Genomic DNA, 25,787 nt, shown 5'->3' with positions numbered 1-25,787 from the left:
GAGAGTCCAAGGCAGGCAAAGCAGTGATGAGAGCTCCAGGGCCTCTCTGAACAACCCATTAAAAAGTTGAAATCTGGAACAAAGCAGTATAAAGATGATTTCTTCAGCTATGGCTTTATTAATTGTGCCAATGCAAATCAGAATGCAAAGCCCACGTGTATTATATGCAAGAGAAGTACTGGCAGATGAAAGATGAAAACCCTCAAAACTTCAAAGGCAAAGAAGGCCAGTGGAAGATAAACCCCTTGACCTTTTTCAAAGGGTGCATCAAGAGCTTAAAACATCAGCTGAAGTCCTTAGCAGAAATGTAACATTGAATGGCAAAGCAAGTGAGATAACTGTCACATTAAAGAAAAGTTAAAATGGTGAAGTTCGGTTGGCATGGGTCGCATTGGTCGGCCGGTTGCTAAAAGTGGGTCCCAGGAATTTTTTTTTGAAAAACACTGTTCTATGTAATGATGGGTCAATATGGCCTACTCCAGTTCTTTTATGTTCTAATGCATTTTATTTTCTACTTGTAGCAACTCAAAGCCATAATTTTAGATGACATATCCCAATTCATATTGCAGGCAAGTTACCTTACTTAAAAAATAATTCTTGAACACTAAGTAAACCGCAGACGTACTATCTTGTATAGAGCTGGAAGCAAACATACTCAGTGCATCCATTAGAGGGTCTGAGCAGACTTCCAGTGATTGCCAGGAACTGAGTGAATGCACAAAAGGTGGCTCTCATGCAAGATCTTTGACTACGGCCTTTTAGCCCCAGCAAACAGGCACTAAAAGTACCTACAAACCCCCAGCGTAACCTATCAATCACACTGCCAGCCAAGATGGGGAAAATATCAGCCGCCAAGCCAAACAGCCAGCAGACAAGGGGTGGGAAACCTCAGTCTTGGAGCCGGAAGCCCACAAGGGGAGGCACGGCACGGAACGGGGGGTGCGCCGGTGATCCGGGCGCTGATGGACAGGCTGAAAAGCTTCAACACTTCAGAGCTCCAGAGACACAAGGAGGAGGAGGGGGGACCTCCTAGCAGCAACGAAACAGCAGTGGAAGCAGCAACAACTTCAATAAGGGAGACTGTGGTCAATATGGAGCAGAGGCTGGAGATGAGGAGCAGATAATCTTTATTAGTGGCACAAGTAGGCTTACACTAACAGTGCAGTGCAAATCCCCTAGTTGCCACACTACAGCACCTGTTGAGTATACGGAGGGAGAATTCACAACGTCCAATTTACCCAACAAGCGAGTCTTTCAGGACTTGTGGGAGGAAACCAGAGCACCTGGAGGAAACCTATGCAGACACGGGGAGAACGTGCTGACTCTGCAGACAGTGACCCAAGCCGGGAATCAAACCTGGGAACCTGGTGCCGCAAAGCAACAGCAACTGTGCTACCGTGCCGCCCTGCAAGGGAACACGAGAAGACTGCCACAGACTAAAGGATCAGATCACAGTACTTGAGGCAAAGGTAGCGAGCCTGGTCAGAACTGGAACAGGCTGAAAGACAAAGCCTAACAATAGGAGAACAGGTCATGTCGGCAGAATTTGTGAATTGTGGGGCTGTTGAAGAGAACAGAGGGGAGAAACCCCACGGAGAACTTGGTAATGATGCTCGGGAAGCTGGTTGATGAAGTGGGGTTCGCTAAGCCACCATGCTCACGGGTCACTTCGGCAGTGGCCCAAGGCGAGGGATCCACCCACAGGCAATAATTATGAGGCTTCACAGATAGCAAGATAAAGAACAGATCCTGTGGGCAAAGAGCATGAGAGGGTACTAGTGGGGAGAGCGAGAGCGTGTACAAGGGGAGGGGAGGAGAGAGGGTAGAGTGCTGGTTGCAGCAGACAACAAATGGCGAAAAAGGGAAGTAGTCAGTGGCCATCTTGAATGGCCCATGGAGGTACTTGAACGGTTTGGGTTTGGGGCAGGGTGCACCACGTGCATGAAGCTCCTGTACAGCGCTCCTATGGTGAACATGCAGCTGCACAGAGGAATGAGGCAGTGGTGCCAGTTATCCCACTCCTGTTTGCACTGGCAATTGAACGACAGAGTCGTAGACGGGCATTCAGAGAGGGGGCAGAGAGCATAGAGTCTTGCTCTATGCATCAAACCCCCTAGCCAATATGGGAAAGATAACAGGACGGAGTTTGGTGCCTTCAGGTTACAAACGCAACCTGGGAAACAGCTAAATCTTCCCAGCAACCCCCGAGAGGGAGGTTGAAGTTGGAGGAACGACCATTTAAAGTAACCCAAACCAATTTCAGGTACCTGGGGATCCAAGTGGCCCACATTTGGAAGAGGCTCCACAAATGGAACCTCTCCAGCCTGGTTGAGGTGGTGAAGAGGGACGTGCAAACATGGGACGCCACCCCCTTCGGCTAGCAGGAAGGGTACAGACGGTCAAAATAGGAGTTATATGTGGGAGGCCTCGCCCCACCCAACCTCCTAATCTACCACTGGGCAGCAAACAGAGGGCAAGGGGGTCTCCTGTACAGAGGTCTCGGCACCACTCCCGTCCCCCTACACTCCAGGATATTGGTGGTAGTCGCCACCCCAAGGACATGGACCCGTTCAGGCGCCACTTCAAACTTGGCGAGATGTAGACAGAAGCTCCCATCTGCAACAACCACAGGTTTACATCCGTGAGAATAGATGCTACATTGGGGACATGGATGGAAGACACAAGGACACAGAATTGGGGACATGTAGGTGGACGATAAACTAGTGACCCTGGCGGAGCCGGAACTCCCGAAAGGGAATAAGCTCAGGTACCTGCATGACTTTCTCCGCAAGGAGACAAAAAAGTTCCGAGACCCGAACACAAATGGCAGGGCTGGACTGGTTAGGGGATGACAAATGTGGCGACATCTACAGACTGCTCCTAGAAAAAAGGTCAGGACCCCACTGGACAAGACCACACATAAATGTTGGGAAGAGATGGGCATGGAGATAGGAGGACGATTCTGGATGGAGGCGCTGCACAGAATTAACTCCATCTCTTCCTGTACCAGGCTAAACCCAATGCTGCAATTTGAAGACATCAATTCACCTGCAACATCCACCACAATTGATAGCCCAACACATTCACCAAAGAGAAATAGCTTTACTGGAGATCAACATAATATTCTTATGGTACTACAAGGGGGGGGGGGGGGGGGGGGAGAGAAGAGAGAGAGAACAGCATCCGTCTGGAATATTGTATCAAATCATACCAAGTTACATTGCGTTTGCCTACTTTTTAAACTCTTCCAATTTCCGTTTCTTCTCTTCCTCCACTTTCTGTATTCTTTCTTCCTCCTGCTCCCGCTTCTTCTTCAGATTTGCCAGGCGAGCCTTCTCTTGTTCCTAAAATACACGGGAGGCAGACAAATAAATAGATAGGTGCACTTTCTGAAGTAGAAATGAGGGAATGAAAAATAATTGCCATTAAGTATATAATGAATTGGCTAACATTTTACAGCACAAAATCTTTCGCTAGTTGTCCGTGAGGCATTTAGCCAATAATTGAATATTTTCACACGTGTTTACTGTATTGCGCGGGACTGTGCTGACTCGTTCCATCTCTCAATGCAATGGAGGGGAGCAAAGCAAGGTGAACGAGGGTGAGAAAGGCAGGCGGGAGGGCAAGACAAGGGCTTGCAAAAGGAAGGTAAAATAGGACCAGAGCAGGGCAAGTACTGGGAGTAGTGAGGACGGCCAACACGGGAAGGCAGGATGAAAGGAGGGCTGCGGCACGCCTCTCGGGGGAGAGGGAGCGCCTGACACAAAGAGAGGGGGCGGGAGAGAAGAGGAGTCAGGGTGAGAGAGCACAGAACAGAAGAGAAGCAAAGAGAAGGGCGAGGTAGATAAGCAGCATGAACACAGGCCTTGGCAGGCATGGAACAGGGCGAGGAACCAAGATGGCGCCACAAACAGCCACTCGGGAGGGCTGCAGGGAGACCCTGGAGTGCAGGGGCGCAGCCACGTGGCAGACACACAGCTGGTGGCTATGTTGGGTGCCCCTTGGACAAAAGGAAACCCCGGAGCCCTGGGGCCTGACCACATGGCGAGAGCGGCAACCGTGGCCATTTGGGACAGCCCCCTAACGAAGGGAAACCCCAGAGTGCAGGGGCGCGTCCACCAGATAGGTGTGGGTGATGCCGCAGGACCGGGGGTGGTCACAACTCCCCACCAGGATTATTACCTGGAATATCAACGGCCCGGTGAAAAAATCCAGAGTTTTCACCCACCTAAGAAGCCTGAAAGCAGACATAATCTACCTACAAGAGACCCACCTGAGGGAGGAGGACGACTGACTGCTGGTAAGAAAGGGCTGGGTGGGACAGACATACCACTCGTGCTGCGGGACGAGGGCTAGGGGGGTGGCATTATTAATTAGTAAGAGGACGAGGTTTATGGAAACCAAGACAGTTACGGACCCAGGGGGACACTAAGTCATGGTCAGCGGTGTCCTGGAAGGGGCACCGGTCGTACTGGTAAATCTGTACGCTCCCAACTGGGACGACACAGAATTCATAAAGAGGACCATGACAGAAGTCCCCGAACTTGACACACACTGACTGATCATGGGTGGTGGTGGTGGGGGGGGGGGGGGCAACTTCAACTGTGTACAGGACCCACTGACCGACCAATCAAACCCCAGAGCAGGGAAAAAGACTGGCATTGCTAGGGAACTAGAAGCATTTATGGAGTAGATGGGGGCAGTGGACCTATGGAGGTTCCTGCACCTGGGAGAGAAGGAATTTTCATACTTCTCACAAGTACACAAGGTATACACCCGTATTGACTTCTTTGCAGTGGGGGAAATCGCTGCTTCTAGGGATTATGGGAACGGAGTACTCTGCGATCGTTATCTCTGACCATGCTCCACACTATATGGATGCGAGGTTGGAGACAGGCTGGGCCCAGGGCCCCATGTGGAGACAGGACACGGACCTCCTAGTCGACAAGGCCTTCTGTCAAAAAACATCACGCGCCATAGGTGATTACGTTAGTAATAACCAAAATGGAGAGGTCTCGCCCTCCACGTTCTGGGAGGCACTGAAGGCCATGATTAGAGGAGAGATCATAGCCTACAAGGCAAGCAGAAATAGGGAAAAGAGGATTGCCAGGCAACAACTCGTGGACTCCATCCTGGAGGTCGATAGAAAATATTCCGAGTCCCAGACTGTAGAGCTGCTGGCGGAGAGAAAAAAAGCTGCAAATGGACTTTAATCTGCTGTCCACTAGGAAAGCAGTGTACCAACTACACCAGTCACGGGGGGCCTTCTACGAACACGGAGACAAGGCTGGCCGCCTATTGGCTCACCAGCTGAGAAAGCAGGCAGCCACAAGGGAAATAGCACAGGTAGAGGATAGCAGAGGCAGACTGGTAACAGAACCAAAGGAGATTAGTCAGGCATTTGAGACCTTCTACCGGGGACTGTACACCTCCGAGCCCTCAATGGGGGCACAGGGATGAAACAGTTCCTAGACGGACTGGAATTACTAGTAGTTGTGGGGGAAGACAGACGGGGGGGGCAACCAATAGTCCTGGGAGAAATCATGGAGAGCATCAGCTCCGTGCAGGCAGGGAAGGCACCGGGACCCAACAGGTTCCCGGCGGACTTCTACAAAGAATTTGCACCAGTCCTGGCCCCACACTTAAAGGGACATGTTCGCAGACTCACTGGCCAGGGCACCCTGCCCCCAATGCAAGCGCATGCCACAATTTCACTGATACCCGAAAAAGATAAAGACCTGACGGAATGTGGATCATACAGACCCATTTCACTGCTGAACGTGGGTGAGAAAATACTCACAAAGTTCTTGGCCAAAAGGCTGGAGGGCTGAGTACCAGAGGTGATCGCAGAGGACCAAACGGGCTTTGTCAAGGGTAGGCAGCTCACAGCAAACATCAGGCGGCTGCAGAGTCGAATGGAAATACCTCCGAGGTACTGGAACGGTGAGGCTCCTGTACAACGCTCCCAAAGCGAGCGTCTGAACTGACACCACCAGCTCTGAATACTTCCAGCTACAGAGAGGAAGACAGGGCTGCCCCTTGTCCCCGCTCTTGTTCGCGCTAGCGATCGAACCCCTGGCAATAGCCCTGCGGGACGCGAAAAGCTGGAAGTGAATCCGGAGAGGAGACAGGGAGCACAGAGTATCACTCTATGCAGATGATGTACTCCTCTATGTCTCGAAGCCAGAAGAGGGACTGAAGGCAATACTGCAAATACTGAAAGAGTTTGGAACCTTCTCGGGCTACAAAAGTAACTTGGGCAAAAGTGAGGCATTCCCAGTGAACCCAAACGGGGGAGGGAGAGAGCTGAAGGGGCTCCTGTTCAAAACAGCCCAGAACAGATTCCGCTACCTGGGGATCCAGATAGCCAGAGATTGGACACAGATCCAAAAGTGGAACCTGACCAGCCTGGTGGAGGAAGTAAGAAGAGACCTTCAAAAGGTGGGACTCACTCCCACTCTCCCTGGCAGAGAGAGTGAGGACGATCAAGATGAATGTACTGCCACGGTTCCTCTTCCTGTTTAGATCCATTCCGACCTTCATCCCCAAGGCCTTTTTCCAAAACGTAGACAGTCTAATCATGGCGTTTGTGTGGGGAGGTAAGAACCCAAGAATTCCCAAACAGACACTGCAAAGAAGGAAAATCAAAGGGGGTTCGACCTTACCAAACCTACAATACTACCACTGGGCAGCAACGGCAGAAAGAGTGAGGGGATGGGTACAAGAACCCAACACAGATTGGGTACAAATGGAGGAGGCATCCTGTAAAGGAACAACCCTCCAGGCCTTGGCCAGAGCAGCACTCCCATCCTCCTCAACAAGATACACATCGAGCCCAGTGGAAGTGGCCACGCTGAGAACGTGGACCCAGCCGAGACAACACTTTGGGATAGCCAAAATGTCCCCCATGGCTCCCATATGCGGGAATCACAGATTCCCCCCAACCATTCTGGATCCACCTTCATAAAGATGGAGGCGGGACGGGGACACATTGACGGTCAGGGACTTCAATGTAGGGCACAGACTGGTGACACTGGCCGAACTGACGAGGAAGTGGAGGCTAGCGAAAGGACAGGAAATGAGACACCTCCAAATAAAACACTTCTCCGTAAAGAGACGGTAGGGTACCCCGGGGCCCCAGAAACCGCACTACTAGAGGATCTGATAGGCACAAGCAACGAGAAGGGGGGTCTATGTGGGAAAATATACGGACAGCTACTGGACAGAGCCCGGACTCCACTGGATGAGATCAGACAAAAATGAGGAGACAAACTGGGGACAGAGGAAGGATGGGATCTCTGCAGCGAAGCACTGAGCAGGGTGAACTCCACCTCCTCCTGCGCAAGGCTAAGCCTAATGCAGATCAAAGTGGTGCACAGAGCGTACCTGACCAGAACCCGAATGAGCAGGTTCTTCCCGGAGGTGGAGGACAAATGTGAGCGGTGCCCGGCCAACCACCCCCCACATTTGGGCTTGCCCCAAGCTTGATGAGTTCTGGACAGCCTTCTCCGAGGCAATGTCCAGGGTTGTAGGGGTGAGGGTGAAGCCATGCCCAATAGTGGCAACCTTTTGTTTTGGAGCAGCCAGAGTTACACATGGGGAAGTGGGCCAACGCCCTCACTTTCGCTTCCCCAATCGCACGCCGGAGAATCTTGCTTGGCTGGCGATCGACAGCAGCACCCACAACTGCAGACTGGCTCGCTGACCTTTCAGAATTTCTCCACCTGGAGAAGATTAAGTACACCACCGAGGGTCAGAGGAAGGCTTCCTGGATACTTGGGGACAGTTTGTCGGGCTGTTCCAAAACCTGTTCGAGGCCAGCAACAAGGAGTAACCCAATAAGAATTTGAAAAAAAACACCAAGATAGAGGAGGTACCAAAAGACTGCACAACCCAGAGAGCGGGGGGGGGGGAGGAAGAAGAGAACCATAGACTGATCCAGAGGGCAACTAAATTTACATAGGGTCAGTTAAACGAAGGACAAAACAAACCTCTCTGTATAATAAAGGAAATTAGCGTAGGCGAGAAAAATGTGTATATATACACACACACACACAGTTGCTTATAAATATGGGAAATGCCAATAAAAAGATTTATTTAAAAAAAAGAGTTGAATATTTTGAGGTAACTCGCCTTGAGATATGAAATATCCTAAAGAGGAGACAGAACACACATACCTTGGGATCAACTTTTAACGGGGTGTTGCGTTTAATGAAAGACTTCACCACTGTGCGGCCAACTGACACTGGAGTCATCAACAATTGATTCTTCTGAACTGCGTGGAGGAAACTTTTGTGCTTTGGCCGAACCACCTACAAAAATAAATTTGGTCTCACTGTTGAATGCAGGATTTAGGGAGTGAGCGCCCAAAATTCTTCAAGCAATTTTTATTTTGTTTTTAAATTAAGGGCAATTTAGCGTGACCAATCCACCTACCCTGTACATCTTTGAGTTGGGGGCGAGACCCATGCAGACATGGAGAAAATGTGCAAACTCACATGGACAGTGACCCGGGATCGAACCCGGGTCCTCGGTATCGTGATGCAGCAGTGCTAACCATTGTGCCACCCATCGAGATAATAATTTTAAAAAATCATTAGACCCACTTAATAGACAATGTTTAGCTTATTCAGCAGATTTATTTTTGTACATTTCAAAATCTTCTAAAGATTACATCTTCACTTCAAATATTATACCTTGCAGCACCAACTTTATAGTGTCAATCTGTATAAATGCAACTCAAATTGTAGAATGAAATTCTATACAATAACAGTACAAAAAATCAATGAAGTTGCACAATTCAAAAAAAAAAGATTCTTATGAATAGCATCCTGCATCTGCATTCAAATTAGGCTAATTACCAAAATGAAATCATAGGCAGTGTCATTGTTCACTTTAGCAGGATTATTTTTGCCATACAGCAAGCATACCACTGAGTCAAGATGCACCCTCAATTTGATCATCAACATTTTTTAGTGATAAGGTAAAAAAATTAGAAAAGGCTATGGACTTAATAAAGAAAGACTTGACAGGTAACATACAGAAATAATAAAAGGAATTTATAAATACACAATCAGGAAAAGACCAAATTGAAATAAAACAAAGTAAACGGATGGCAAAGTTACCAAGTGAATATAGTATTGGTATGCAAGAGAACTGTCCAAGTAAAGAGGGCACTGATTTACCTCTAAGCCCCCAGTTAACAATTTAAAACATTTTTGTTTTAAAATTCAGAGTACCCAATTCATTTATTTTCCAATTAAGGGGCAATTTAGCGTGGCCAATCCACCTTGCCCGCACATCTTTGGGTTGTGGGGGCGAAACCCACACAAACACGGGAAGAATGTGCAAACTCCACGCAGACAATGACCCAGAGCCAGGAACTAACCTGGGACCTCAGCATCGTGAGGCAGTAGTGCTAACCACTGCACCACCGTGCTGCCCCAGTTAACAAAACTGAGTTCAATATGACAGCTCTTCTGCTAGCTTCACCATCCTTAGCCAGGAGCACCTCATCCCACCCACTCATTGAATGCGACTTTCTCCAGCCTTAATCCGAAATTGAATTCTTAAACTTTTCAATCGTTTCAGACGGAAAACTGCTTCTTGCATACAAACAGTCTCAGTTTCTTGTCCCTCAGAACTTTCCCAAATTTCTTATTTTCAACATCAAACATACAAAACAGGTCTATCCATGTAGACTGTTTAGTACAGGAGCAAGCTGAAGCAATTAACAAATTTAATACAACTTTACACTTTTCTTTCTCCCCATTGTCCAGTTATCTTACATCACCAATGGCTTTTTAATGTCAAATTTTCTGGTCCTAACATAATGGATACATTAATTATTCACTCCCCCCCCCCCCCCCCATGTTACATCGCCCAATAGTCCTCATCCGTTACATAGATCAAAGAGTTCTCAACTTGAGTAATTTCACAGCTTCATTCACTGCCATCAGATGATTCAGAATAGCTAGCAAAAGTTAAACCTAAAAATGTACCCCGTTTGACCTTGAGCCTTTGGGCCTGCTATACAGTTTAAAATTCAAACCGGTTTCCCCAGGGTGGCTACATTTTCAATCCTATTCTTTCACCTTTTCCTAAACTTTCTCACTGCCATAGGCATTTATTTTAAATTTTTCATTACTCAAGTTAATCCGTTACATCAGCCAATAATTACTTATTTTTCTCCCACCCCACCCCTTTCTAACCTCAATATGCTAATTTGTTTTATTTCAGTTCTGCAGAATATTTCCTACAGAGGCCGAAGCACTTACAACCACCGTCAGCCAGGGATCAAGTGGATGATTATCTCGGCCTGTTCCTCAGGATCCCACCATCATAGATGACAGCCTCCAGCCAATCTGATTCACTCCATGAAATATAAGAGCACGTTCATCCTGCCTGCACTAAAGACTTATGCTTCAGGTCTAGCCACACCTATATCCAAGTGGTTTAGCACAATACTGGTATCCATGAAGAAAAACTACCCAGACATATCTGGTCTGTGAAAAAGACGACAATTAAATCTGGCCATTTACTGCCCAAGCCTACTCCAACATCAGCAAAAATGAAAGAGTCAACAATATCAAATAACACACGAGCCACACACCCGCCAAGAGCAATTTCTAGACCTCAATACAGTCTTAGTCCAAAGTTATAAAATTTCAAAGGAGTAGTGGAGTGATTGCCTTTGACATCAATGAACCATTTGACTGGGACACCGAGGAGTCTCAGTAAAATTAAAGTCAATGGTAATCAAGTAGAAAATTCTCCATTGGAAGTTCATGCATGGCATAAAGGAAGATGGATGTGGTTATCGGAGGCCAATGATCTTGCTACAGGAGCTCCTCAGAGCAATATCTTAGGTCTAACTATCGCTAGCTGCTGGTTCAATGAGCAAACTCTTCCTTTCATAAAGGCTTGAAGAGGAGAAATTTGAAGATTGCAGTGTTCAGTTCCATTCACAACTCAGATAATGAAGCAGTCCATCTTGACATGTTAAGATTTGAACAACAGCTAGATTTGGGCTGATAAGTGACAAATAACTTGAATGCCACACAAGTGCCAGACATGGCATTACTATCACTGGATCCCCACAATCAACGCTTGGCTACAATAATTGGTCCAAGGCTGGATATTCTGCAACAAATGACTCACTTCCTTGATTCCACAAAGCCTGGCTAACTAATTACAAAGCACAAGTCAAAGTGCGTGATGGAATACTGCCTGGATATCTGCATCGCCAACAACACACTTAATTGGAACCCCATCCACCACCAGCAGACCACAGCTGCAGTGTACGCCATATGCAGGATATACTGTGGTAAATCACCAAAGGCTTCTTCCGAACCTGCAACTTGACCACCGACAAGGGTAAACATTTATTTAGCCAGGCGAGTTAAATGCAAACAAATTCCTATTTACAAGGACAGCAACCAAATAGAACCACCAGTAAATTTACCCAAGTCAGCACCATCCCACATATTACAATTTTATGATTTAAAAAAAAGGAGTCTGGAAACTTAAAAATGTCCATGTGCAATTTCAGGAAAGCTCCATTTGTGATTTCATGAAAATGAAGTACATTGGAAGGATGAAATTTATGACAATGTATCTTAGGAGGAAGAATAAGGAAATATGCACTGAATAAATTTAACTTAAAAAAGCAGAGAAAGAGGTTCAGATACAAAAATTCTTATAAGTAAGACACCAACCAAGTTGAATAGATTTTAAACAGGTGGGTCTCCAGGCTTTATAAATAGGGTCGTAAAGCAAAGGATATACCAGCCATTTGCAAACTGGTTAGGCTGCAATTCAAATCCTATGCCCAGTTTAGTTTAAGAAAAGTGGCAAGACTTTGCAGAGAGCAAGAAACTAGAGGATCGTGAACACAGCCCAGTCCATCACATGAACCCGCCGCCCATCCATTGACTGTCTACACCTCCTACTGCCTTGGGAAAGCGGGCAGCATAATCAAAGACCCCTCCGACCGGCTGACTCACTCTTCCAACTTCTTCCATCGGGCAGGAGATGTAGAAGTCTGAGAACACGCACGAACAGAGTCAAAAACAGCTTCTTCCCTCCCTGCAGTTACCAGACACCTGAATGGACTGATCCGATTTCTTTACACATCTTCTCTACAGAGTAGTACGACACTCCTGTCTGCCTCACCTGATGCCCGTGTGTCTATTTATATTGTGTATTTTATGTTTGCCCTATTATGTATTTTCTTTTCATGTACGGAATGATCTGACTGAGCTGCACGCAGAACAATACTTTTCACTCTACCTCGATATAAGTGACAATAAACAAATCCAAATAAGATATTCATAAGGTTTTAAAGAAATTTCAACAGAAGATGAGATTTGATTCCACCCGTTGAATATTGGAGGCAATTTCAAGTTAGTTAACTCAATAATTTGCATTAAATACTGCTTTTCATGTAGTAAAAATATCAAAGCATTGAGTATTATCAAACAAAATTTGATAGAGTCACATAGGAAATAGTCAAAAAGGAGGTAGATTTTAAAAAGGAGAATCTTAAAAAATAGAGTGACTTCAGGAGGGAATTCCAGAGCTAGGGCTTTGACAGCCTTCCCTTCAACTGCTTATGAAAATCAAGGAAGTGCAAAAGACCAGGCCAGGATTCTGCCCTCCCAGCGGGGCGGGGGGGTCCCGGCATGTCGGAATGGCGGGAACCACTCCGCCGTCGGGCCGCCCCAAAGGTGCGGAATTCTCCACACCTTTAGGGGCCAAGCCCTCACATTGAGGGGCTAAGCCCGCGCTGGAGTTGTTCCCACTCCGCCGGCTGGCGTGAAGGGCCTTTGGCGCCACGCCAGCCGGGGCCGAAAGGACTTCATCGGCCGGCGTAAGTCCGCGCATGCGCCGAAGCGTCAGCGGCTGCTGGAGTGATACCGGCGCATGCGCAGGGGAGGGGGGTCTGTTCTGCCTCAGCCATGGTGAAGGCCATGGCGGGGGCGGAAGAAAAAGAGTGCCCCCACGGCACAGTCCCGGGCACCGATCGGTGGGCCCCGATCGCGGGCCAGGCCACCGTGGGGGCACCCCTCGGGGTCAGAACACCCCACGCCACCCCCCAGGACCCCGGAACACGCCCGCATCGCTAATCCTGCCATTCAGGGAGGTGGTTTAAACCATGCCGGTGGGAGAGGCCTGTCAGCGGCGGTATTTCAGCCCATTGTGGGCCGGAGAATCGCCGCGGGGGGCCCGCCGAGCGGCACAGCACAATTCCTGCCCCCGCCGAATCTCGGGGGGGAATTCGGGACACGGTGGGGGCAGGATTGACGCTGCCCCAGTTTTGTAAGAGTGCAGAATACCAAGTGCTATTGGACCAGAGGAGATTTCAAAGGACAGAAGCCACGGAGACACTTGAAAATCAGGATGAGAATTTAGAAAAATGAGATATTCCCAGAGTGGAGAGCCAAAGTAGCTTGCAAACAATCTGCTTGGCGCTTAAATTAATTCATTCATGTATGTGGTCATGGTTTAAATGAACATTTATTACACACCTCTATAAAACGGTTTTGTTAGACCACTTCAAAAGGGCAGTTAACAGTCAAGCATATTGTTAAGTCTAGAGTCACATATGGCCAGGTAAGGATGCCAAATTTACTTCCATAAAATACATTATTGAACCAGCTGGGTTTATACTACAATCTGCTATTTTAATTATCACCATTACATTAACTGACTGAATTCAAGTACCAAGTTGACATGGTGGAATTTGAATTAGACCCGGCCTCCGAATTACCAGCCCAGTAACCACCAAGTTCCCTAACCACAAATGGTAGCAAAGAGTACAAAAGACAATGACTTCTTTCTACCCAATTTTAGATGGAGAAAGTTTCTGCTCTTCCATTACTGGAAGACAACCAACATGACATGGGCGTGGAATAGAAACAGAAAGAGCCGGATAACCACAGCCAGTTTGGCCTAGAGAAGTGGTGGAGGCTAGATGTCATTAGTCCTGACACAGTTTGTATGCCAGCATCAATTGATAGCACACAAATGAAAAATAAGAGGGGCCAAGGATAAATTCTTGGGGACTACAAAAATAACTCAGAGGGGGAACAATTGTAGGTAATTCTGGTTACAATTATGTAGACAGAAATAGGACCAAATAAAGGCAATCCCAATCAGCTAGAAAATGAAGGAGAAGCATTCGAAGAGAAGAGTGGATTAATCAGTGTCAAAGACGTCAGACATATAGAGTTCAGTAACATTGGATACCAAGTCAGATACCAATGACACAGCTCTCGTCAAAGTCAGTGTTGCAGCAGAGGTTGGGAAAAAAAAAAACAATTGGAGCATTTCAAATATATATATATATTTTTTTAAAAAGCTGGTTTATGGCAACAGGCTTCAAGCATAGGAAGGGAAGAGAGGAAAGGGAACTATTAATATTGCCGAACAGAACCAAGGAGAGAATTTAGGTGGTCAGTTTAATGGGAACAGTGTCAAAGGAGCAGGTGGTAGATTTCATGGACAAGATTAGTTCAGAAAATACATGTTGAAATAGAAGAGAAAATTTGCATGTTCAGTGCTAGGAATGAGGGAGTTCGAAAGAGGTTATACCTGATGAACTGAAGTAAAGAGTGAAATGGCAGAGGCAGCAGAACAGATTACCTCAATTTTAAAGTGATAAAAAAAAGTCTATTAGATCCTTACACTTCAAAATTTCAGAACATTCTTCTCAACTTACTTTGCTAGCTGTAACACTTGGTGGTGAAGGGCTCTTCTTTCTTGGTGGAGACACATCTTTTTCTAATACTTCAGAGCAATTAGAGACATTTGCCACCGCACACTTGTAACTGCGCTTCCGACTAGAAATAACATTAGGAAGTTAATGAAGCTACAAATATGACAGCCAAAATAGTAACCTTTGTGCCATTTTATTGCCAACAAGGCTCTGCAAAAGCTTCTACTCAAATGTTCAAACTAATTACCATATTCCAATTTATATTTATAGAACTTGAATCCTCCCTGAATATTCAGATGGATCATTCTTAAACCCATTCAAGCAACTCAAACTAAACCAAAACCAGCACATATATGCTTGCTCAGATTATGTTAATAGATGTGGTGCTAGCAAAATACAGAGGTGATTGCTTCTCTTTCTTATTAGTCCAATAGTTAATAGAACTGGAAAAATGTCCTAATTAACAAATTCACCCACTAGGAATGCTTTTTTAAAAAAAAAAACTGGTGCGGCCACAAGCATCCCTGCACAAGATGACCAATTAAGCAAGTATGTAGCTGTGCAAAATACTTTTAAGGGCTATTTGCTTGAAGAAAGTGTCAATAAATTGAAGGTATGTTGTCCAATAGTTATTTAGGTTCCTGCACATTGTCATAAAAGTGGCTCTCTCGGTTTTCCCAGGCTATTTGAAAATTCTGGACATTGTAATTTTTCAATTGCTTCCACTGACACACTCACCCAAAAAAGGTAAACACTTCACTGGTTGTGTATTTGGGAGCTAAAAACACTAGTATTGGAGCACCATAAAATGCTACAGTAACCCCAGGCCATTGATCAATGCCAGTAGCAGGCAGGAATCTCAACAGAAACTCACCCAGTATACTGGTCATCAGCAAAAGTTGGTTTATCAGAACCACTGCTGTCTGTGAAATTATAAAAACATACAAGTATTTAAACATCAATTAATAACAGCCATTGCATACATCCTTATATTTTAGTATTATATATGAGCAGGAGCCAGTTAGCTCAGTTGGCTAAACCGTGGGCACTGTTTTCACTAAGCATCTCAAGTTCTTGGCTTGGTTCTTTCAGGCATTAACAGTTCCCTTTTTGCTGACATTTTCCTCCTCTGCTTGAAACGTGCCACCATAAACCCCCTCCTTTTTAAAAATAATGGCCATTATGGCAGCAGCCAGCATCGTCCACCACCTTAACAACAATGGTGGCCACCAGGACACAGTTACTCAACATCTTTTTTGGTGCTTGCATTTTCTATTAAGCAATAAGCATTTTCCCTTCAGAAATATTGCCAAGTCACTGCTGGAGGACAAGTATTATTTTAGAGAAACAAGTTTAATTTTTCATCATCCTTTTCCAAGCTCTAATGCATTTTATGTTTAGAAATCAGCAAGCAATAGTATCTCAAAAAAAAAAATCATGGCACTACGGTGAACTTCTCCAATAAAATATTGAGGTATTGCCTGTTCAAGTTTACACATTTACACACCTTTTCTCTGAATTCCTGAACTTCTACAAGTTTGCACATCATCTGCTGCCTCCTCGAGACTGTCAGTAGCAATTTTCATAGCACTCCGTGTGCATCTACGTTCTTGTTTTACAGGAACCTGTTTACAAATAAAGCACTTTGTTTTATTTATTAAATAAAATGTGTATAAACGAAGGTTAAAAGTAAACCTTTTTGAAGAAAAGCAATGCCAATTACACTATTCCTACCAATGTGACTGGTTGCTCCTCTTCCTTTCGCTGCTCAGATTTAAGCAGAGTGCTCAAAACATCTTCAACACTGTAAACAATAAAGTTATTGTTTGAGTTTCTAATACAAAACATTTTAGAACCTCGTGAGCCAAGCTACGTAGCAATATCTCCTTTTCCATAAGCAGAAAAAACACAAACAGGGTACACTCAGTTGTGTTAGTTTATTCAGCACATGGCACACAAAACAAAAAAGTGTAACTAGGGCAAACTGGCAGTGGAATTTTAAGTGCAAACTGTTGACACTGTATGCATACCTTTAAGAAGCTGCATAGTGAAATCACCACATAAAGGCTGGAGGATAAACAGTACAGCCTCCATGTTAATTGTTCACTACTGCCCGTGATCCCTCCTGCAGATGTTCACTACTGTTTGTGACTAATCAGCAAGACTCATGTATACCTTGCGTCAGGCATATAGTCAAGTAATTAATGTATGGAATGGTTAGGACCCAGGCCTATATAGAGCTGTATATAGTTGTTGCTAGTAATAAACGTAATGTAATTGTGTTCAATCAAAACCCGCAGCATTCTCAATATCTTGCTTAGCATAGAGTCAAATCCCTGGAGGTCTACATCAAGCCCCATACCATATTATAGTGGCAGCAGACTGCACAAGACCATAACACAAACTATCAGTGTAAGGAGTTTCCATGATTTATTTTTTGTACTGGCCTGTCCACAAAAAACTGACCTATCCGCACGATTAATTGGCCACCATTGGCCGTTTCCACTAATTTGTGCTCATTGTTAGCAGTCCTCGAAGGAGGCTAAACAATTAAGCAATTTCTTTTCAATACAAGGACACGAATAGATATATTTTTTCAAGTAAAAAGCTATTAAGAAACTGATTAATGAGGGCAGCACGGTGGCCTAGTGGTTAGCACAACCACCTCATGGCGCTGAGGTCCCAGGTTCGATCCCGGCTCTGGGTCACTGTCCGTGTGGAGTTTGCACATTCTCCCCGTGTCTGCGTGGGTTTCGCCCCCACAACCCAAAAATGTGCAGAGTAGGTGGATTGGCCACGCTAAATTGCCCCTTAATTGGAAAAAATAATTGGGTAATCTAAATTTATTTTTTAAAAAAGCAACTGATTAATGTACCCCTGCACAACTTAAATAGTGGTGTAAGTTTTCAAAAAGTAATCAAGTAATTTAGAACTGGGTTGCTCACAGATGGCACACAAAGGGAATAAAATGCATTTTTGTGATAAACCCAATTGCTCCTAAAACAATTCTGTTAAATTAGGCTAGCTCATGCCAGAGCCAGATTGTTTTTTTTACTTACATGGAAGCAAATCAGACACTAGCAGAGTTTTAAAATTATAAGGAGATATTGGATAGACTGTTTGTACTTACAGGTTGATAAGACACCAGCCTCAGATGATTGCATCCAAGGTTATACAGGAACAGAGAACGTAAATTACCATGTTTCAGCCTTAGACTCAGGGTTGATGCTGGAGGACTGGAAAATTGCCAGCTGTACATCCTTGTTCAAAAAAAGGGTGCAACGGTAAGCCTAACAACGATAGGTCAGTCAGTTTAACTTTGGTGGTGGGAAGCTTCTAGAAGCAATAACTGGGGCAAAATTAGTGGCACAAGGACAAATATGGGTTAATTAAAAGGTAAGTAAGCATGGATTCCTCAAGGGAAAGTCATGTTTAACAAACATTTGAATGGAGGGGGCTGTTGATGCGGTGTGCACAGACTGCCAAAAGGCATCTGATAGTGCTACACAACTCTTGAGCAAGTTACAGCCCGCGGAATAAAAGGGGCAGTAGCAATATGAATAGGAAATTGGCTGACAGGAAACAAGACTAGTGATTGATTGATGTTTTTCAGGCTGGAGGAAGATTTATAGTGATGTTCCCCAGGGATTAGCATTGGGACCCTTACTCCACCCAATTAATATGACAGACCTTGTGCACAGGGCACAATTTCAAAATTTGCAGATGATGCAAAACTTGGAAGCAAGTAGACTAGTGTCTATGTCCTTTTGAAGTTCCAAAAATTGTGGAATGGGCAGGCAGGCAGGTAGATGAAGTTCAATGCAAAGAAATATGGAGTTATTCATTTTGGTAGGAAGAACATGGAAAGACAATATAAAATAAAGGGTACAATTCTAAAAGGGGTACAGGGGCAGAGGGAACTGAGTGCACATGTGCATAAGTCACTGAAGGTGGCAGGACAGGTTGAGAGATTGGATAATAAAGCACACACTATCCTAGGCCTTATTAATAGTGGCATGAAGTACAAGAGCAAGGACGTTATGTTGAGCTTGCAGAAGAAGCCAGTTCAGCTTCAGCTGGAGTATTGTGAGCAATTCGGAGTGTCACACTTTAGAGTGTAGAAATGATTCACGAGTGGTGCCAGGAATAAACAACTTCTATTATGAAGATAGTCCATTTATCATAGAATTTACAGTGAAGGAGGCCATTCGGTCCATCGAGTCTGCACCGGCTCCTGGAAAGAGCACCCTACCCAAGGTCAACACCTGCACCCTATCCCCATAACTAAGTAACCCCACCCAACACTAAGGGCAATTTTGGACACTAAGGGCAATTTATCATGGCCAATCCACCTAACCTGCACATCTTTGGACTGTGGGAGGAAACCGGAGCACCCAGAGGAAACCCACGCACACACGGGGAGGATGTTCAGACTCCGTACAGACAGTGACCCAAGCCGGAATCAAACCTGGGACCCTGGAGCTGTGAAGCAATTGTGCGATCCACAATGCTACCATGCTGCCTAATCTACTTGGAGAATAGAAAGTTTTGGCAATTTGATAGAGGCATTCAAAATCACAGGTGGTCTGATGAGAAACGGTTTGCACTGCTGTGAAAGGATTGAAAACGAGATGAGACAGATTGACAAGTTCTGGAAAGCACTACCTGGGAGTGTGGTGGAGGCAGGTTCAATCAAAGCACCTCAAAGGGAATTAGACTGTTAGGAAAAATATGCAGGATTATGGGGAGAATGCTTCCCCCCCTCCCCCCCTCTCTGCAACAATTGTTTGATGACATGTGTCATAATATACACCAGTATATCATGGTGCAGACACACACTGATGGACACACACAGGGACCAATCAACATGTACAAACACCGCAGCCAATCACCAGTTAGAATACACACACTTTAAAGGCAGAGGGCACCACGGTTCCCGCTCATTCTGGGTGCTGCCTCTCAGTGTAACAAGAACTCATCCAGCCCAGCACAGACTTACACCACGTGCTGAGAGAATCAACTGGTTTGGATAAGGCTTAGGTCTCTAGTTTAAGTTAGCATCATTTAGACCCACAGTCATCGTGTGTTAGTTAGTTAGAAGTAGTTAATAAAATTGAGTTGAACCTTCATCCGTGTTGGAAGTGTCTGTTCATCTCTCAAGTCCACACTAGCCAACACTTCATGGTACCAGAAGTTGAGGGATGCTAGCACTTCTGAGACCTACCTTTCAGGTGATCTGCCTTCCACCAGTCTCGCGCCATCCTACAGAATGGACACAGTTCGCCCGCCGCCGCCTCTCCGCATTGCCGGGAATCTGGGCTCGAACTAGAAACTTTTCAAACACCGCTTCCAGCTGTACCTCGAGGCCAGGGACCTGGAAGCTGCCTTGGACACATGGAAGACTGCTCTCTTCCTCTTCACAGCCAGGGACCACGCTCTGCACATTTTCAACTCGCTCCCCTTCTATGAGGGGGCGGACAAATCGAAGTTCAAGACCGTCATTCTAAAGTTCGACAGCCACTGCGCGGTCGAGGTCAACGAGAGCTTCGAGAGATACATGTTTCAGCAGCGAATTCAGGGCAAGGACGAGCCTTTCCAGTCCTTTATTACCCACCTCTGCGTCCTTGCGCAGTCCTGCAACTACGGGTCAACCTCTGATTCCATTCTCCGTTACCAGATTGGTTTTGGTGTTCAATCTGAGCCCCTGCGCCAGCAGCTACTAAAGGTAAAGCAGCTCACTCTCTCTACAGCCATAGAGACCTGTGTACTTCATGAACATGCCTCCATACGCTACCCCTGCATCCAGGCCGCTGAAACGGAACGGCAACCCCCTTACGAGGCAGAACGGGTCCAAATTATTAAATCTTTTCAGGCTCTGGATCTGAACGATGGCGGCCATTTTGCGCGCTTTTCGCAGAGTCCCGCACTTACATGCAGCGAGTGTGCGAACGTCACGGACTGCATCGCGCAGGTGCACGCCACACTGGATCGCCCACGCATGCGCGGTGGCATGACGAACATCCCTACGCTCCGGCAACTGAAGCTCCGCCCACTTAAAGCGGCAATATCCCGCGATGTCACGACGCTGCCTGCAGTGTGGCAAATGAGGCCACTGTGCTACATTGTGCAGATCTTCCCTGCCTGCTGTTTTTAGGAGGTCCACCCAGTCCCACGGACTCGTCAGGGCTATCCAGCCTGCCATCAATGAACCTACTCCAGACCTTGCTTCTGACTCTGCCTGCGTTGAGCCACAGGTCCAGTTCCAAATCGGCGTTGTTACCACGAACAGGATGTCCCCCAACCGTGGCACTGAACCTGTCCACGTCCACAGCATCAGCCAGGATGATGAGTGGTGTGCCACCCTTACGGTCAACCGGTCCCCTGCCAGGTTCCGCCTTGTCACTGGCGCTTCTGACAATATCATTGCGTCGTCTGATTTTCACAAGCTCTGCATACAGCCTGCTGTCCTGCCATCTGCGTGTAAATTGCTGGACTACAATAGCAATGACATCGCAGCCAGCGGCTCCTGCCGCCTTGAGGTGACACATCGTGCTCACACAGTCAGTCATTCTCCCGTTGCTACCTCAAAAGCCTCCCTGCTTGGTGCGCAGGCATGCAAGCTGCTCCACTTAGTGCAGAGAGTACACACTCTCTCTTCAAGCAATGTGTCTGCATCCTCTGACACAGACTTCAGGGCGCAACTCGACTCCATCATCCAGCAATACAATGATGTCTTCAAAGGCATGGGCACGGTCCCATACACGTATAAAATCTTACTCAAGCCCAATGTCACGCCTGTCATTCATGCACCTCGTAGAGTCCCAGCGCTCCTCAAGGACCGCCTCAAGCAACAGCTCCAGGACCTCGGAGTCATCTCTAGAGTCTCGGAAACCACAGACATGGTAAGCTCCATGGTCTGCGTCAAGAAACCATCCGGCGAGCTGCGGATCTGTATTGATCCTAAAGATCTGAATCAGAATATCATGCGGGAGTACTACCCCATTCCGAAACGCGAGGAGCTCACGTCCGACATGGCCGACGCCAAACTATTCTCAAAACTGGATGCCTCAAAGGGTTTCTGGCAGATCCAACTAAATGAGTCAAGCAGGAAGCGGTGTACGTTCAACACACCCTTTGGCAGATGGAGGGGATCGACGGCGTCCGGGTATATGGCGACGACATTATTATCTGGTCAACCACCCCGCAGGAACACATTTCCCGCCTTAAGCGCGTTTTCAGGCACACCCACGAACATGGCCTCTGCCTCAATAGGGCCAAATGCTCCTTCGGACAGTCGAGTATCAAGTTTCTGGGGGAATCACATCTCCCACAAGGGGGTGCGTCCGGACGAGGACAAGATTGCAGCAATCACATCCAAGATGACGCCCGAGGACAAGAAAGCGGTCCTCCGGTTCCTGGGTATGGTGAATTTCCTCGGGAAGTTCATCCCGAATCTCGCCTCACACACCACAGCCCTCAGAGACCTGATTTGCAAAACCACAGATTTCCGAAGGCTCCCCGCTCACGAGCGTAAATGGCAGGAGCTGAAGGCCAAGCTTTCCACGGCCCCAGTGTTGGCCTTTTTCGACCCCACCAAATTGACCAAAATCTCTATTAATGCCAGTCAGTCAGGGATTGGTGCCATGCTCCTGCAACGAGACGAGGCCTCGTCATGGGCCCCCGTTGCGTATGCGTCGCGGGCGATGACCCCCACAGAGCAGCGCTATGCGCAAATTGAGAAAGAGTGTCTCGGCCTTCTCACTGGAGTCGTGAAGTTCCACGACTACGTCTATGGACTTCCGCACTTCACGGTTGAAACCGACCACCGCCCGCTTGTAAATGTTATCAAAAAGGACTTGAATGACATGACGCTTCACCTCCAGCATATCCTACTCAAGCTGCGCAGGTACGACTTTCAACTGATCTATACCCCTGGCAAGGCCGTTGCCGATGCCCTCTCAAGGTCGATCACAACTCAGTGTGACCACGACAGCTTCATTCGCCAAATAGATGCTCATGTTCAGCTTGCAGCCTCCCATTTGCCAGCTTCAGATGCACGACTGATGGCAAATTCGCCGCGAGACAGTGGCTGATCCACTTCTGCAGTGGGTGATGTGTCTATTGTCAGACGGGTGGCTCAAGGGCCAATGCCCGCAATTTTACAACGTCTGCGATGATCTGGTGGTTGTCGACGGGGTGCCCCTGAAATTGGATCGCATCGTCATTCCACAAAGCATGCGCCAGCTAGTGTTGGAGCAACTCCATGAAGGCCATTGAGGAATCTAGAAATACCGCCGCAGGGCCAGAGAAGCCGTCTACTGGCCGGGCATCAATGATGACATCGCCAATGTGGTGCTCAACTGCTCTACCTGCCAGCGTTTTCAGCCCGCCCAGCCACGGGAGACCCTGATGCCCCATGAGCTCGTCACATCGCCTTGGACCAAAGTGGGCATCGACTTGTTTCATGCATTGGGCAGGGATTACGTCATCATCATCGACTACTTCTCCAGTTACCCGGAGGTCATCAGGCTGCACGATTTCACATCCTCAGCTGTGATCAGGGCGTGCAAGGAGACATTTGCCCAACATGGCATTCCGCTGACGGTCATGTCAGACAATGGCCCGTTTCGCAAGGCAGGAATGGGCCGGCTTCGCCCGACACTATAACTTTGAGCACATTATGCCCAGTCCCCTATACCCCCAATCCAATGGGAAGGCGGAAAAGGGGGTCCACATCGTCAAGTGGCTCCTCAGGAAGGCCGCCAACGCCGTCTCAGATTTCCATCTTGCTCTGCTAGCCTATCGCTCCGCCCCCCTCTCCACCGGCCTGTTGCCTGCTCAGCTACTAATTAACCGCACCCTCAGGACGACGGTGCCATCGATTCTCACTCCCAACCTCGATTATGTCCCCGTGCTCCACCGCATGCACATGTCTCAAATGCAGCAGAAAACTTCCTGCGACTCTCGGGCTGCTGACCTTCCCGACATCCATCCACGCGACAAGGTTCGCATCCACCTCCCAGATGGTGGCTGGTCTGCGCCTGCTGTAGTTCTAAGGCAGGTGGCCCCCTGCTGCTTCCTGGTCCGCTTACCGGATGGATCCATTCGGCGCCGCAACAGGCGTGCTCTTCGCCTAGTTCCAGAGTCGTCACGGGATCCTCCGACCAGCTCTTCTACTGATCCCGCCATGGACGGTGTGGCACTTCCAGTCACTCTGCCTGCCCCTGATGGTGCTGCAGCCCTCCCGGCTCCTGATGCGCCAGCCATTGCCCCACCCTTGAGGCGGTCAACCAGAGTTCGTCGCCCATCTCAGAGACTGAACTTATGAACTCTGTACACATGTAGACTTTCGGAAATGTTTTTTTTCCTATATCCTTCATTGTTGCATTCGTTATCCAGTGATTTGTAAATAGATTTGTTGGTTGTTCCAGTTCATGGTAGTCATCTGCACCAGGCACCTTCCTATGTAAATAGTCTTGTTCCCTGTATATAGCTTTGTACATATGTCTTCACATCTCACACATAGCTAGGTACATTCTCCACACCCCCACACTATTTATTATCACATGCCTATATCAACATTTTTTATAAAAGGGGAGGGATGTCATAATATACACCAGTATATCATGGTGCAGACACACACTGATGGACACACACAGGGACCAATCAACATGTACAAACACCGCAGCTAATCACCAGTTAGAATACACACACTACAAAGGCAGAGGGCACCACAGTTCCCACTCATTCCGGGTGCTGCCTCTCAGTGTAGTAAGAACTCATTCAGCCCAGCACAGACTCACACCACGTGCTGAGAGAATCAACTGGTTCGGACAAGGCTTAGGTCTCTAGTTTAAGTTAGCATCATTTAGACCCACAGTCATCATGTGTTAGTTAGTTAGAAGTAGTTAATAAAATTAAGTTGAACCTTCATCCGTGTTGGAAGTGTCTGTTCATCTCTCAAGTCCACACTAGCCAACACTTCAACATGCAAGAGTTAAGATTCTCAAAATTACAGCACTGTTCAGCACAATTTATGCCTAGGTTTCTATTTGCACCCAAAGCAAAAATTTTCAGGCGCTTTTACAAATACTGCAGTACAGGCTCATCAGACAGATTTAAAGTTGCTTTCCCCGCCACATTAAATTTGACAGTTTAGCTTCAGTCACATTTTGCAGTCTGGATGAAATTTCAACATGGGAGGAGAATGTGCACCTGCCGTTCCCATGTGCCTTCATTAGCATTCGAAACGCAACTCAACAGCAAAGGTCAATTGTAAGTTTCCCCAACGTCACCCACCTCACAAATTAAACAAGTACTTACTGAAGTGCTTAACATGGACCAGGGATAATCCTTTTAAAACAAAAATTGCATTTTTCACATCAGGACTTCAGAAAAATATTTGATAGCCAGTAAAATGCCTTTGAAGCATAATCACTGCAGTCATGTCAGTATGTTAATTTGCACACAGTTTAAAAAATAGTAACATGACAATGGCTAGATAATTTAGTTAAGTGATGTTGGTTGAGGAATAAATATTGGCCAAGAATTCAAGAGAATTTCTCTGCTCTTTGAAATCTTATGTGGACCCAAGATCAGTTGGGAACCTGGTTTAACATCTTACTCAAATCTCATCTGAATTTATGGATTCTGAGCAGGGGTTATCACTTCAGCCCCCGCGAGTCTGCTCCACCGTTCAATAAGATCATGATGGATCAGAATATGGCCTCAGCTCCACATTCCATCTCCCACAATAATCTTTGATTCACTTTGTCAACATCTGCCTTAAAAAATGACCCTGCCTCCATCGCTCTCTGGGGAAGAGAATTGTAAAGTCTACGACCCTCAAGGCGGCAAAAAATCTCTCATCAAAAAAAAAACCTTAAATGGGAGACCCCTTATTTTTAATCCTAAATTGCCTACTCCTGCTCAGAGTTCATGTGTTCTAAAAACAAACTACTCTGGTTGATTTCACCATCTAGCTCTTGGGTCTGTAGCACTGTAGGTAACAGCACCTCATGATCAATAAGGGGATTTCTTGATTAATATGAAGATCAGGGGTTACGGT

The 25,787-nt window shown here is 46.7% G+C and overlaps 1 protein-coding gene across 7 annotated transcripts in view; it reads right to left on the bottom strand.

The window, feature by feature from the left end:
- The window catches only part of LOC119971707 (inner centromere protein A-like), an 80,039-nt gene that overhangs the window by 17,328 nt on the left and 36,924 nt on the right, over positions 1-25,787 (bottom strand). For all 7 annotated transcript variants that reach the window (XM_038807624.1, XM_038807623.1, XM_038807621.1 and 4 more), the window contains exons 6-11: positions 16,454-16,523; positions 16,227-16,344; positions 15,594-15,642; positions 14,723-14,843; positions 8,178-8,312; positions 3,235-3,344 (exon numbers count right to left, since the gene is read on the bottom strand). In XM_038807624.1, coding sequence (XP_038663552.1) covers positions 3,235-3,344; positions 8,178-8,312; positions 14,723-14,843; positions 15,594-15,642; positions 16,227-16,344; positions 16,454-16,523 — 603 coding nt within the window. The remainder of the gene's footprint in view (positions 1-3,234; positions 3,345-8,177; positions 8,313-14,722; positions 14,844-15,593; positions 15,643-16,226; positions 16,345-16,453; positions 16,524-25,787) is intronic.

The sequence above is a fragment of the Scyliorhinus canicula genome, chromosome 9, assembly GCF_902713615.1.
Source record: "Scyliorhinus canicula chromosome 9, sScyCan1.1, whole genome shotgun sequence".
Taxonomy (NCBI): Eukaryota; Metazoa; Chordata; class Chondrichthyes; order Carcharhiniformes; family Scyliorhinidae; genus Scyliorhinus; species Scyliorhinus canicula.
This window is presented reverse-complemented; position numbering and strand designations above follow the sequence as displayed.